Genomic DNA, 14,555 nt, shown 5'->3' on the forward strand with positions numbered 1-14,555 from the left:
CAAATTAAAACATGATGGAGATGGATGAAGGACGCCTTAGAAATCACCATTTGTGCATCCATTAATTTAACCCTGTGCTTTGTTTAAGGAAAGCCCTGCCAATGGCGTCATTTATAATGCAGGGTAATTATGCAACCTATGCAAATAAATTATTTGCATGCCTTCGGCTGTTTGGTAAGACGCCCACTGTAGCCTGAACGGTCTTGACTGAAGTCCTCAACTTCTGACTGCCATTGTAACAGTCATAAAGCAAGCCATCATGTGACTGGGCCCAATTTTATGGCCCTTTTAACACCTGTGGTTTTTAATCAGTACATTCGCAAAGCAAATCACGTGACCTTAACCGAATCTAATGTCCCCAATTGATTTTCTTCTGCCAGCATCTGGCTGGGAAAATTTAAGAGTAAAATAACGGATTTTTTCTTGTAATTATTGTTGCAGAATTATTCTTTGCCATAGAAATGGCAAAGTTGTGGGTCTCCAGCAGAGATTCGGACAGTGAGGAGGGTTGGGGAGGAACCTGGGCCAGTCCTGGAGTCTGGGGAAGGCTCTGATGAGGGCTCTGTGTCGGAGGCAGAGAGGGGGCCAGGGCTGTCTGACAGTTATCAGCTGCCTTCAGAGTCAGACAGCAGTGAGGCAGAAGAACAGCTGGAGCCTGTTCCCAGTGTGCGCATGCGCAGAGTTGCCAGACGAAGGGAAGAGCTAAAGAACAAGGGTCGACTTGGGAGTAAGGCCACAGGTGGACGGTGAATGGCCCCTCCCAGAGGAAATAAAAGAGGAGCAAAAGGGGAGTGGAGTTTGCAGGAGGCCATTAGTTCACTTCATTGGTTCGTGACTCTCCGAGGCTCCTTGCCAAGTTTTGCAGAGATCGGCCTGGCCGGTCTCCAAGCCAGATAAGGTCTGTGACCGTAAATCCTCCCTCGAAAGACTTTGTTGGATGTGAAGGAGCAGAATTCACAGTCAATTAATAAAAGGGGTTTTTGTCGGAACAAGGAGTTTGCTTCATGCTCTCGGGAAGCCTCGGTCAGAACAGGATGAAATGCAATATCTGCACCTGGATTTTTGATCATACGACTGACTGTGGGGATGCTAGGACAGTTGTTAATGTGAGGATTGGTTGTAAGTCGGGTTTTTTCCAGTGCTGTTGTTAATTTTCAACAGTCATTAAACAAATGGCTGTAAGTCAGGGATGACCTATAGGACCCTCCCTCTGTCCAGTTTATCCCCCAGGGTTATTAATGGCAGACCAAGTAAGAGGAAGCCACCGAGATCCTGAACTAACAAGGCAAGATATAATTCTAATAAATTAATATCACATGCAGACGTGATATGAAAATAAGGAACAGAGGAGCGTATCAAAGCCAGCTGCACTGGGGCTTCATTAAAATGTTGAACTGGTTCGGCTTTGATGTGAAGCAGAAGTAGAACCTTCCTCCAGAAAGATTAAAATCTCCACTCTGGCTGAATAGGAAAATTATAGACTTCCTACTCCGTGGGAGCCGTTTCTCGTAAATGTTTAAAAAATACCCAGTTGCTTAGCAAACACGACAACGAGGGTGAAGGGAGTGCTAGAATTGTAAATTGGATTAAGCTCCTTCCATCTTAGGGAACGCGGTGGCTCAGTGGCTAAGACATTGAGCTTGTCGATCAGAAAGGTTCCGCAGTTCAGCAGTTCGAATCCCTAGCACCGCGTAACGGAGTGAGCTCCCGTTACTTGTCCCAGCTTCTGCCAACCTAGCAGTTCGAAAGCACGTAAAGAAATACAAGTAGAAAAATAGGAACCACCTTTGGTGGGAAGGGAACAGCGTTCCGTGCACCTTTGGCGTTGAGTCATGCCAGCCACATGACCACAGAGACATCTTCGGACAGCGCTGGCTCTTCGGCTTTGAGACGGAGATGAGCACCGCCCCCTAGAGTCAGGAACGACTAGCACGTATATGCAAGGGGAACTTTTACCTTTATCTTCCATCTTAACCAGCTTGAAGCCTTGATTTCGAATCACTTAAATGGGGAAAGGACTGAATAAGCAACCATTTCATTTTGGCTAAAATGTTCTGCAGGAAGTCCTTGATTTTGTCATATGCCAGGCTGGCTCAGAGAATTCTGGGAATTACAGTCCATGCATTTTCAACTTCCCAAGTTTGTAAGAAAAAAAAACTTGTTGTAGACCAGATAGGATGTAAAATCAGAAGGCATCTTCAAGTTTATATTCAGGAAAATGGATTAACACTCCATCCTCTATCTGGGGAAGGCTAAGTTGTCAATTATATTTTATTTTCTTCTGTTGTGTTGGGTCTGACTTTTAGAAAACTGCCTGCAGTTTTCTTGGCAAGGTGTTTTCAGAAGTGGTTTGCCATTGCCTCCCTCCTAGGGCTGACAGAGAGTGGCTGGCACAAGGCCACCTAGCCGGCTTTCCTGTCTAAGGCGTACTGGAACTCACAGTCTCCTGGTGATTGGCCCCAAGTCACCCAATCAGCTTTTATGCCTAAGGCGGGACCTCATAGTCTCCTGATGATTGGCTCAAAGTCATCCAGCTGGCTTTCATGCCTAAGGCGGGACTAGAACTCACCGTCTCCTGGGGATTGGACCAAAATCATCCAGCTGACTTTTATGTGTACCGTGAAACTAGAACTCACAGTCCCCTGGTGATTGACTCAAGGCCACCCAGCTAGCTTCATGCCTAAAGTGGAACTGCAACTCCCAGTCTCCCGGTTTCTAGCCTGATGCTTTAGCCAAAAGTGGCTATATTTAAGATATATTTAATTGATGATTAAGCACACTACTTCCAAGAACAATTAACACAAGCTTTTTCTTTTCTGTTTTTTTTCATTTTCATCTCTTCCTCTAGGTATGGTCCTTGCTGGAAGAGCTTACTATGACGGCATTGCCAAAATAGGCGATATTGCTGTGGCATCACCTGTCTCTAAAGAGTTGGGTAAGTATACCAAATAAATCATATATAACCACAGGATTCTTGACAGTGAACTGTTGCGGCCCAGCAGGAGCCGTTGGAGCTGCCACCAGACTCAGAGAGCGAGGGGCCCTCTGAGTCGGCTCTGGAGGATGTGGAGGACCCTGGACAGGGTTCCGACTCCGGGCAGGGTGCAGAGAGGCTGGTTGGCCACCAGGAGGCACCTGAGCCTTGGACCAGTGGGGAGGAGACAAGGGAGAGTGAGCCGGAGACCAGTAGTGAGTTGTTCCTGGATGCACGCCATCGAAGAGCTACTAGGCGTCAGGAACAATTACGCAATTACAGGAGATAATTGCACTCAGCTGGTGGTCATTAGGCTCCTCTCCAGACTATAAAAAGGCTACTTGTGCACACGCCCCTCTTTGCAGAAGTCAACACAGAATCAAATGTCGGAGAACTTTGTGTGAGCTGGGCAGGCTGGATTGCTGCCAAGCCTTATCTGTGTTTATTGCTGCCTAAGCTTTTGACAGTGATAGTGTGCATTTTGGATTCAAGTTCTGTTAAGATACAGCCTGTTGTGCCTTACAATGGCTTCTACTGCACAGCATAGTGGAGTTGCCATGGTAACGGCTTCACAGTACTCCAAAAGGAGTCTCCCTCTGATAAGGAGGATTGGTTCTTAAAGCAAAGAAACAAACAGTAAGGGGGCTCCCTCTGGTAAGGGGGAATTTGTTCCGGGCAACGCCAGGTTATCATAACATCGAAGTTCTGAATTCAAAACATTTTCCAAGGGGGGGGGGAATCCCCCAAGAAAGTCCAGTTGCTTTATGGAAAAAGCACCTTTGGGGCATCCCAGCCCCTCATCATTGCCCCCCCCCAAAGAGAGTCTTATGTTCTGATTTATTTTTATATTCAATATATTATTCTGCCAATGTCCCCCATGCTATGGAGCGGAGAGATTGCCTTTGTTCCTGTGGGATCCTTTCGAGCCCTTCTCTTCTGCCAAGATCATGAAAGGCACAATAGCTCCCCGTTCTTGAGCAAAATGGGTTTATTGAAGAAAATAAATCAACCACCCAGGAGCGAAACCGGTGAACAACGCCATGTAATAAGTACCATCGGCTTTTGTCCCCCAGCTGTACCGAAATGGTACAAATTATTGGAAGTCTGTCACCACGACGGTTTTGTAATAGAGACTTAAAATAGACCTTAAAAGTCCCGGTAGGACTTTCTTTTTTTAAAATGTTCATTGAAAAGACGGCCTCTGGAATCTCTCCAAGTTAATTTCTGATAAAGTCCTTGGCTGTAAAAATAAAATAAAATACAAAAGGTCAGAGCTGCTTGAACGAAGCACTGTCATATTTTTATTCGTTTGCAAATGAGCCCCTTCAAACAACTTTCAAAACTCAAAGCAGGCCATCCTTAAATCAGGTGGGCTTGTTCCTACTTAAAAAAAAAACAACAATGGAAAGTTAATCATGGTTAAGTTCAGGTTGCGTCTAACTGTTTTCCCAAGGAATCTTAAGATCTCTGCCTTAAATCTCTGCGGGGTTAATCTTTGATGCGCCTTTTATATGTGCTGGGTAGCTAAATATAGGTAGAATAAAGAATTTTTGTTCCCTCATAAAATAAAAGAGTTTTCGTTTCCTCTGGTGGCTTATGTTTCTCATTGAACCAGTTCAAAGATTTTAGTTTTTTAATAAGGAATATAAGTTTGGGAAGAGAGAAAGATAGAGATATAGAGATATAGACATACATACAGACAGAGATGATAGATAGATAGATAGATAGATAGATAGATAGATAGATAGATAGATAGATAGATAGACAGACAGACAGACAGACAGACAGACAGACAGACAGACAGACAGACAGACAATAGGTGATAAAATATGATAGATAGATAGATAGATAGATAGATAGATAGATAGATAGATAGATAGATAGATAGATGATAGATAGATAGACAGACAGACAGACACACACACACACACACAGACAATAGGTGATAGAATATGATAGATAGATAGACAGACAATAGGTGATAGAATATGATAGATAGATAGATAGATAGATAGATAGATAGATAGATGATAGATAGGTAGGTAGATAGATAGATAGATAGATAGATAGATAGACAGACAGACAGACAGATAGACAGACAGACAGACCAGAGAATATAGAGGGGGGAGGGAGGGAGGGAGGGAGAGAGAAAGAAAGAGAATAGAGAGATGTATGATGTGTTGCTGCTTTTTGTGGCTGTATCAATCCAGCAAGAATGACAAGTCCCTTAAAATATATTGACATTAATGCTTTTTCTAAATCAATATTTGAAAAAAAAAACCTGAGCTATTTTTCTGCCTAGGTATGAAGTAAGAGAAAAACTTCCTAGTAGCATGTCCTCAGAGAACTGTGAGAAAGCATAGACTGTTATTTACCTTACTATAACGTTACACAATTGTTTACTTTCATATATAGAATGCAAGTTTCTGGTAGGATTTTAACCTTTTGGCTATCTGGATTGTCATGCTCTGTGAACCAAAATGTGTTTTTTAAACTCTTGTTTTATACAGTTAATTCATTTTTAAAAAGTCAGTGGAAATCTACGTTCTTTTCCACTTTAAAAAAAAAGAATTATTTATCTATAAAAAGAAGCACTTTATGCTTTTATTTGTTATTTGTTCTTTAGGTCAAAAATAATTGTAATGAAAGTTACGCGGGTCAGATTAATCTATTAATAACTTAATAAAATGCAAGTAGAAAAATAGGAAGCAGCTTTAGTGGGAAGGGAAAAGCCTTCTGTGCGCCTTCGGTGTTTAGTCATGCCGGCCACATGACCACGGAGACGTCTTTGGACAGCGCTGGCTCTTCAGCTTTGAAACAGAGATGAACACTGCCCCCTAGAGTCAGGAACGACTAGCACACGTGTGCGAGAGGAATTTTTACTTTTACCTTTAGGGGGGATAATACAGACGTGCATAAAGTCACTCTACAATTTTCCACAAGGTTTATTCTTTGTTCGAGACGTTTAAAAGTTAGCTTCTGAATTCTGTATTGGACACATACATTTAAAAAAAGAAAAGCAAGAAGCCTTATTGATTTTGCCCTTCAACATTCGGCAAATATTTGCACTGCCTTGCAGGGAAAGGCAAAGCAGACGATACGCTTACGCAAGGCGGGTGATTTAAATAGAAAAAAAATAAAACGCCGTTATTTCTATCTGCCCCCAAAAGAACAAGGATCCCACGTAGCCAAATCCTAATTGTGCCACTGAATCAGTTTTATCACTGATGGATTTGCTCTGCCAAGGATTCGGCCAGTGGAAAAACTTGTTCCGTTTCCCAGTCTGTTCTCGAAATTGTGATGAGATTTCTTTTCTTTTTTTTTTTATGGCCATCTGAGCATAAAGGACAAATTTTATTTTGGTTCTATATGTTCTATATTACGGACAGAACGATCGAAAGGTCTGACATGAATTTTACTCTACATTGGTCATTCTTTCCTGGTCAGAGAAAAAGCGTGGATCCTTCTCCATTAGCCTCCAAAAGTTGTGAATGCCCCAACAGTGGAAGTTTTAAAGAAGATGTTGGATAACCATTTGTCTGAAGTGGTATAGGGTTTCCTGCCTAAGCAGGGTGTTGGACTAGAAGACCTCTAAGGTCCCTTCCAATTCTATTCTATTCTATTCTATTCTATTCTAACAAGGGGTGAAATCCAGTAGGTTCTGGCAGGTTGTGGAGAATTGGTAGCGTAAATTTTGAGTAGTTCGGAGAACCAGCAAATGCCACCTCTGCCTGGCCCCAGAATCGGGTGGGAATGGAGATTTTGCAGAATCCTTCCCCATGCCATGCCCACCAAGCCACGCCCACCGAGCCACACCACACCAACAGAACCGGTAGTAAAAAATGATTCTAACCCTTGGTGTTCCCCATTTAAATAGTCCTATGTTGCAACTCAAGAGAATAGAATTCTTTATTGGCCAAATGATTGGACACATAAGGAATTTGTCTTTGGTGCATCTGCTCTCAGTCTATATAAGGAGAATAAAATACATTCGTCAAGAATCATAAGATACCACACTTAGTGATAGTCAAGATTACTAATAAGCTATCAAATCATACTAGTAAGGAAATAAAACAATCTAAATTGAAAGATACAAGCTATCATCATAAGTTATCATCATAAGTGGGGAGTGATAGATACTAAGAAGGAAGAGAAGAATTATAGTAATACAGTCTTAGTAAATTATTGACAGTGTTGTGGGAATTATTATTTAGCAGAGTGGTGGCTTTCGGGGAAAAAATGTCCTTGTGTCTAGTTGTTGTGGTGTGCAGTGCCTTATAGTGTCGTTTTGAGGATTGAAGTTGAAACAATTTATGTCCAGGATGTGAGGGGTCTGTAGATATTGTCTAAAGACCCCTCACATAAATTATGAGGATGTTCTACAAGATGAAACATCCTCATAATTTATGTGTAAGGGGGATAAGAGTTGTTAAGTTTGTAACATGGTTGTTAAATGAATCTGGCTTCCCCATAGCTGGTCAGAAGGTTGCAAAAGGGGGTGAGATGATCCCCCCTCCCACCCCCCAGGACTCTGTGACCATTATAAATCTGAGTGAGTTTGCCAAGCGCCCAAATTTTGATCAAGTAACCATGGGGATGCTGCAACAGTCATAAGTACAATACAATACAACACAACACAACACCAGAGTTGGAAGGGATCTTGGAAGTCTTCTAGTCCAACCCCTTGCCTAGGCAGGAAACCCCATACTGTTTCAGACAAATGTCTGTCTAACATCTTCTTAAAGTCTTCCAGTGTTGGAGCATTCACAACTTCTGGAGGCAACTTCTGTTCCACTGATAAATTCTTCTCACTGTCAGGAAATTTCTCCTCAGTTCTAAGTTGCTTCTCTCCTTGATTAGTTTCCACCCATTGCTTCTTGTCCTGCCCTCAGGTTCCTTGGAGAATAGTTTGACTCTCTCTTCTTTGTGGCAGCCCCTGAGATATTGGAAGACTGCTATCATGTCTCCCCTAGTCCTTCTTTTCATTCAACTAGACATACCCAGTTCCTGATATGTTTTAGCCTCCAGTCCACCAACCATCTTTGTTGCTCTTCTCTGCACTCTTTCTAGAGTCTCCACATCTTTTCTATATCGTGGCGACCAAAACTGGATGCCGTATTCCAAGTGTGGCCTTACTAAGGCCTTATAAAGTGGCATTAACCCTTCACATGATCGTGATTCTCTCCCTCTGTTTATGCAGCCTAGAACTGTGTTGGCTTTTTTGGCAGCTGCTGCACACGGCTGGCTCCTATTTAAGTGGTTGTCCACTAGGACTCCAAGATCCCTTTCACAGTTACTACTGTTGAGCAATAGCATTAAATGAGACACCTGTTCAGTGGGCTTTGCCCCATTTTACAACCCCTCTTGCCGCAGTCGTTAAGTGATTCGCTGCAATTGTTCAATTACTAACGAGGTTCTTTAAGGGAAGGTCTTGAGGTCTCACAAAGGGGATCGCACAACCCTGGGATACCATAACCGTCATAAATATGAGTCAGTGGCCAAGTTTCTGAATTTTGATTATGGAACTATGGGGTGCTATAATGGGTGTAGGTGTGAGAAACAGTCACGTCCCTTTTTCCAGTGCCGTCGTAACTTCGAACGCTCCCTAGACCAACTGTTGTAAGATCGAGGACTACCTGTATTGTGCCGGTCGTCACATCCTCTTGAGACCCAAAATGTTTTAAGGCTGCTGAACTTCTGTGCTTTCTCTTGACAGCTGCCTAGACAGAGAGGCAACATGATAGGACACGAACCCCACAAGAGATATGAGTCCGTCCTCCATCCCCACCTAATTCCTCCAGCCCTGGAGGAATTCGTCTTGTGTACTGTGACACGCTGGAGATGGAGGGCTTATCTTCCCTTGGTTTCCCCTGAGATTCACCAGCCAGGAATTCCAAGATTTTAACCACATCCTGTTTCTAATCACGATTAGCTAATCAAAGGTCACATTTTCTTCCCTTTGCGAATCTCCCCACACACAACCGAGAAGGAATAAGGAAGAACCGCCAGAGAGAATCACAGTTCAAAGGTTGCACTGAATACGGTTGATGACTGTTGTGTTCTGACCGAGGCTTCCCAAGAGCATGAAACAAACTCCTGGTCCCGAGAAAGACTCCTTTTATTAATTGACTGTGGATTCGGCTCATTCACATCCAGCAAAGTCTTTCGAGGGAGGATTTACGGTCACAGACCTTCTCTGGCTTGGAGAGCTGCCAGGACGATCTCTGCAAAACTTGGCAAGGAGCCTCGGAGAGTCACGAACCAATTAAGTGAACTAATTGTCTCCTGCAAACTCCACTCCCCTTTTGCTCCTCTTTTATTTCCTCTGGGAGGGGCCATTCACCGTCCACCTGTGGCCTTACTCCCAAGTCGACCCCTGTTCTTTAGCTGTTCCCTTCGTCTGGCAACTCTGTGCATGCGCACACTGGGAACAGGCTCCAGCTGTTCTTCGGCCTCACTTATGTCTGACTCCGAAGGCAGCTGATAAATGGCATACGGCTCTGGCCCCCTCTCTGTCTCCGACACAGAGCCCTCATCAGAGCCTTCCCCAGACTCCAGGACTGGCCCATCGTCCTCCCCAACCTCCTCACTGTCTGAATCTGCTTGCAGGCCACAACACTATCGCCCCATAACGTGGTTAAGAATAACCCGGTCAAGGTTTTCGGTTGGAAGAAACAGTGGAAAACAGTTCGGTTTCTTTGAAATTGCCACGCCCCACAACAAGCAATGGCGATGGGTTAGATAAGCGTGCTCAAGGTGGCACACTCACCACCTTAGAATGCATTGGCAGCGTTGTGCAAAATGACACACCCTCTGGCAAGAAGGAAAAAAAACTTTAGCACCTGCAGATGGTGATTTGGCTTGTTATCAGCTCAGTGGGTGTCTTTCTGCCTTGAAGGTGTTTCATTGTGTTGAAGTTGCATTGGGTGAGCCTTTGTCTTAGGAAGGTGGTTGTTGTTGTTTGGGGAATTACTCTCTATCAATTATTAATTGTCTATTATTTATATTTATCATCTATATCATCCACCATCTGTATGTATGTATGTATGTATGTATGCATGCATGCATGCATGTATTTATCTATCTATCTATCTATCTATCTATCTATCTATCTATCTATCTATCTATCTATCTATCTATTATATCTACCTATCATATCTATCTTTCTATCTTTCTACCTATAGCTACCATCTCTCTCTCTCTCTGTCATCCATCTATCTGTCTGTCTGTCTATCTATCTATCTATCTATCTCTATCTATCTATCTATCTATCTATCTATCTATCTATCTATCTATCTATCTATCTATTATATCAACATATCATATCTATCTTTCTATCTTTCTACCTATAGCTACCATCTCTCTCTCTCTCTCTCTCTCTCTCTCTCTCTGTGTGTGTGTTTGTGTCATCCATCCATCCATCTATATATCGTATTATCTATCTATCTATCTATCTATCTATCTATCTATCTATCTATCTATCTATCTATCTATCTATCTATCTATCTCTATCATCTATCTATCTTTCTCCTCCAATAACTGGGATTCCACATTCCTCTACGTGTCTTTTTAACCTCCACATATGTGCAGACATTCTTTCCCTAATAGTGGTGTGGAAGTTTTTCAACTGCAGAGAGTTTTAAGTTCCCAATATAAAATTATTAAACATTCTGTAAGAAATGTACAAATAAATCAATAGGGTGGGAAGGAGAGAGGGAGGGAGAGAGAAAGAGAGAGAGGGGGAGGGAGGGAGGGAGAGAGAGACATGAGGGAGAGAAAGAGAGAGAGGGAGGACAGAGATGGAGAGAAACACACACACACACACAGAGAGAGAGAGAAAACGCACTTAGGTAGGAACATTGCAAAAGATTATATTTTTTCTACTGAGAGTAGAATATTAAAGCAAAAGGGTTTTTTTTATAAGAACTTTATAGGAATATTAATGCAAAGTTAAGATCACAAGCCAACTCTTGAGTCTGTTACTTTGATCAATCCATTCTGGCGTTTATAAGTATTGCCAGTAAGTCAGTAAATCGCTTTTTGACGGAGTTTGTTTTTTTCAAGGGCAATCACCTCTAAATCACGGCGCTTAAGAGCTTAGGTCTTGGATGCCTGAAAGAGAAGGCAGATCTCACCCACTCAGCAGTTTCTCAAAGCAGAGCCAGCTCATCCGAGGCAGCCCTTGGGCAAGATCTGAATCTCTCCGCTTGCAGCACAGGAAAAAAAAAAAAGGGATAAAGGCTTGAATCACAAGGGGGCGGGGAAGAATCCCCCAACACTCAAACTCCTTATTTGATGCGAAATTGATTTGTTGGTCAAAACGCTTTCTTTAAAATCAAACGCTCTCTTTATTTCAGGGCTAACATTCAAGTGTCATTTCATCCGTTTAGCATGATTGATTTAATCCTGCTTTGCATGTTCTATAGAAAGTCTAGACCAGTGTTTCCTCAACCTTGGCCGCTTGAAGATGTCCGGACTTCAACTCCCAGAATTCCCCAGCCAGCTGGCTGGGGAATTCTGGGAGTTGAAGTCTGGACATCTTCAAGCGGCCAAGGTTGAGAAACACTGGTCTAGAAGGTTCCCGTGGGCCTTTTGTACAATTTTAATAAATTGTTTATACGTGGTTTCTATGCATTTAATGCAGACGTACGTAGGATTTTCAAAAGGTTACATATTTTAATGTCCTTGACTTACAACAGCCCGTTTAGTGACCCTTGCAACGTCCTCCTTGACCCGTGGCCAAGATCCAGAAACTTGCCAACTGGCATGTCCTCACTGCAGTGATCCCCTTTTGCGACCTTCTCGACAAGCAGAGTCAATGGGGAAGCCGGATTCACTTAACAATTGTGTGACTAATTTAACAACTCCAGTGTTTCACTAAACAGCGATGGCAAGAAAAATGGGGCAAAATTCACTTAACCAACATCTCGCTTAGCCGACAGAAATTTGGGGCGCAGTTGTGGTCGTAAGCCGAGGATTTACCTGGATAGGATCCTCTGCTTGGGCAGTGGGATGGACTAGAAGACCTCCAAGGTCCCCTCTGCCTCTGTTATTGCATCTATTTTAAAACACCTGTAACGCAATAACAGAGGCAGAGGGGACCTTGGAGGTCTTCTAGTATATATATGTAGGTCTATGGTTATTCGGGTTTTCTCCTGTGTAAAATTGGAGGTGTCTTGGCGACGTTTCGACGAAGTCTCATTCGTCATCTTCAGGCTTGTTTGCTCGGCTTCGTGCTTCCAGGAGCAATGTGAGATCTCGGCTTTGCTCCTGGAAGCACGAAGCCGAGCAAACAAGCCTGAAGATGACAAATGAGACTTCGTCGAAACGTCGCCAAGACACCTCCAATTTTATGCAGGAGAAAACCCGAATAACCATAGACCTACATACTAACACCCGCAAAAACCTCAGAAAACAAATGTATGTATGTATGTATGTATGTATGTATGTATGTATGTATGTATGTAGGAAGACTGGCCATTCTCTATCTGAAAGTAATTATCAGTTTGTATCAAGGTCGACTCATCCTTCCATCCTTCCAAGGTCGGTAAAATAAGGACCCAGATTGTTGGGGGCCAATATGCTGACATTTGTAAACCACTTAGAGAGAGCTGTAAAAGCACTGTAATGCAGTATATAAGTCTAAGTGCTATTGCTATTCCTTCCTTCCTTCCTTTCTTCCCTCCCTCCCTCCCTCCCTCCCTCCCTTCCACAATGGTTAGAATGCAGTAATGCAGGCTGACTCTGCCCACAGTCTGGAGTTCGATCCTGACTGGCTCATGGTTGACTCAGCCTTCCGTCCTTCCGAGGTGGGTAAAATGAGGATCCAGATTGTTGGGGGCAAGAGGCTGACTCTGTAAACTGCTTAGAGAGAGCTGTAAAAGCACTATAAAGCGGTATGTAAGTCTAAAAGCTACTGGTGATTAGGTGTGGTGGGGCAGTGGTTAGAATGCAGTATTAGCAATAGCAATAGCAGTAGACTTATATACCGCTTCATAGGGCTTTCAGCCCTCTCTAAGCGGTTTACAGAGAGTCAGCATATTGCCCCCAACAATCTGGGTCCTCATTTTACCCACCTCGGAAGGATGGAAGGCTGAGTCAACCCTGAGCCGGTGAGATTTGAACCGCTGAACTGCTGATCTAGCAGTAGCCTGCAGTGCTGCATTTAACCACTGCGCCACCTCGGCCCTTTAACAATTGTATTGCAGGCTAACTCTGCCCACTGCCAGCAATTCGACTCAAGGTTGACTCAGCCTTCCATCCTTCCAAGGTCGGTAAAACCCAGATTGTGTGTGTGTGAGGGGGGGGATATGCTGACTCTGTAAACCGCTTAGAGAGGGCTGTAAATCACTGTGTGATGAGTATATGAGTGCTGTTGCTATTTGCTATTGTTTGTTACCGAGAAGCAAAATAACATTGTAGAGCAGGTATTTTCCCAACCTTGCTCTGCCAGGTAAATTCATTGTTCATTTCCTGAACGTATCCACATCCGTGTGCAAGCAGACAGCAAAGGCAGAACGTTAAGTCCCCGATTATGACATGTTAATCTTTGCAAACAGGGAACCGCCGGGCGAGTTGCGTTGCTGTTAGCAGCCCATTTCTGCAAAGCACTCGTACTGTGACCGTAATCACCAGCTCTTAAAACCCACGCACTTTCCACGAGCTTTACTCTCCCTGGGACTGGGGCTTCGGTTAAGCTTCTCCGAATGAGCAAAGGAGGGTTTCCTCATTGCTTCATTCTGCCTAGGGATCGGTATGCCGGAGTTGAAAGAAGTAAATGACTTCACCTCTAAGCTTTCCCGTAGTTAACTGATGTGTAAGTCCCATTTAAATAGGTAGGACCTATCCATGCATAACCGTGGGTGGGGCGGGGCCACACCTAGTATGTTTCCTGTTTCCATTTGCAAGTTGAGGGGTTGAGCTAGTCCTATTTTAAGGGATCGAAGAGCTAAGGCAAAATCACATACAGATAGTCCTTGAGTTCAATTAACATATCTCTTGTGAGTAAGAATAGAATAGAATAGAATAGAATAGATGATAGTAAGAATATATAGCACATTATAGATAAACAATATTTGGTTATAAATCGCTAAGTATAAATAAATATAGAATTGTACATAAAAATGGATAACGAATAAAGAGACCATGAATGTAAGATAGAAAGGTATAGAAGGGGAAAACACTAATGGCAAAGAAACCGATACGGAACTGCTGTATGATATATGATGGAACTTTTCGTTCCTATGTTGTCTTAAGTCATGTGTTTGTTCTTGTTGATGTGTTTATGTGTGTAAAATAAAAACTTTTTAAAAAAAGAATAGAATAGAATAACAGTTGGAAGGGACCTTGGAGGTCTTCTAGTCCCTTGGTCCCCAACCCCCGGTCCGCGGACCGGTGCCGGGCCGCGGAGTACCTGGCACCGGGCCGCGCAGCGGCCGGGGACCATGATCACTGCAGCTGGGCGCCGGCGGCTCTCCTGCTGCGCCAGCCGCTCCTCTTCCAGCCGCTCGCCCAGCGCGCAAAGCTCCCGGCAGCGGCGCCACAGCTCCTCGAGGCGCCGGCGGCTCTCCTGGTTCTGCGC

At 43.5% G+C, this 14,555-nt stretch overlaps 1 protein-coding gene across 1 annotated transcript in view; it reads left to right on the plus strand.

The window, feature by feature from the left end:
* Positions 1-14,555, plus strand: part of BAIAP2L1 (BAR/IMD domain containing adaptor protein 2 like 1) — a 58,672-nt gene that overhangs the window by 28,075 nt on the left and 16,042 nt on the right. Inside the window, exon 3 of the mRNA XM_032231346.1 lies at positions 2,849-2,935. Coding sequence (XP_032087237.1) covers positions 2,849-2,935 — 87 coding nt within the window. The remainder of the gene's footprint in view (positions 1-2,848; positions 2,936-14,555) is intronic.

Source organism: Thamnophis elegans, chromosome 14, assembly GCF_009769535.1.
Source record: "Thamnophis elegans isolate rThaEle1 chromosome 14, rThaEle1.pri, whole genome shotgun sequence".
Classification (NCBI taxonomy): domain Eukaryota; kingdom Metazoa; phylum Chordata; class Lepidosauria; order Squamata; family Colubridae; genus Thamnophis; species Thamnophis elegans.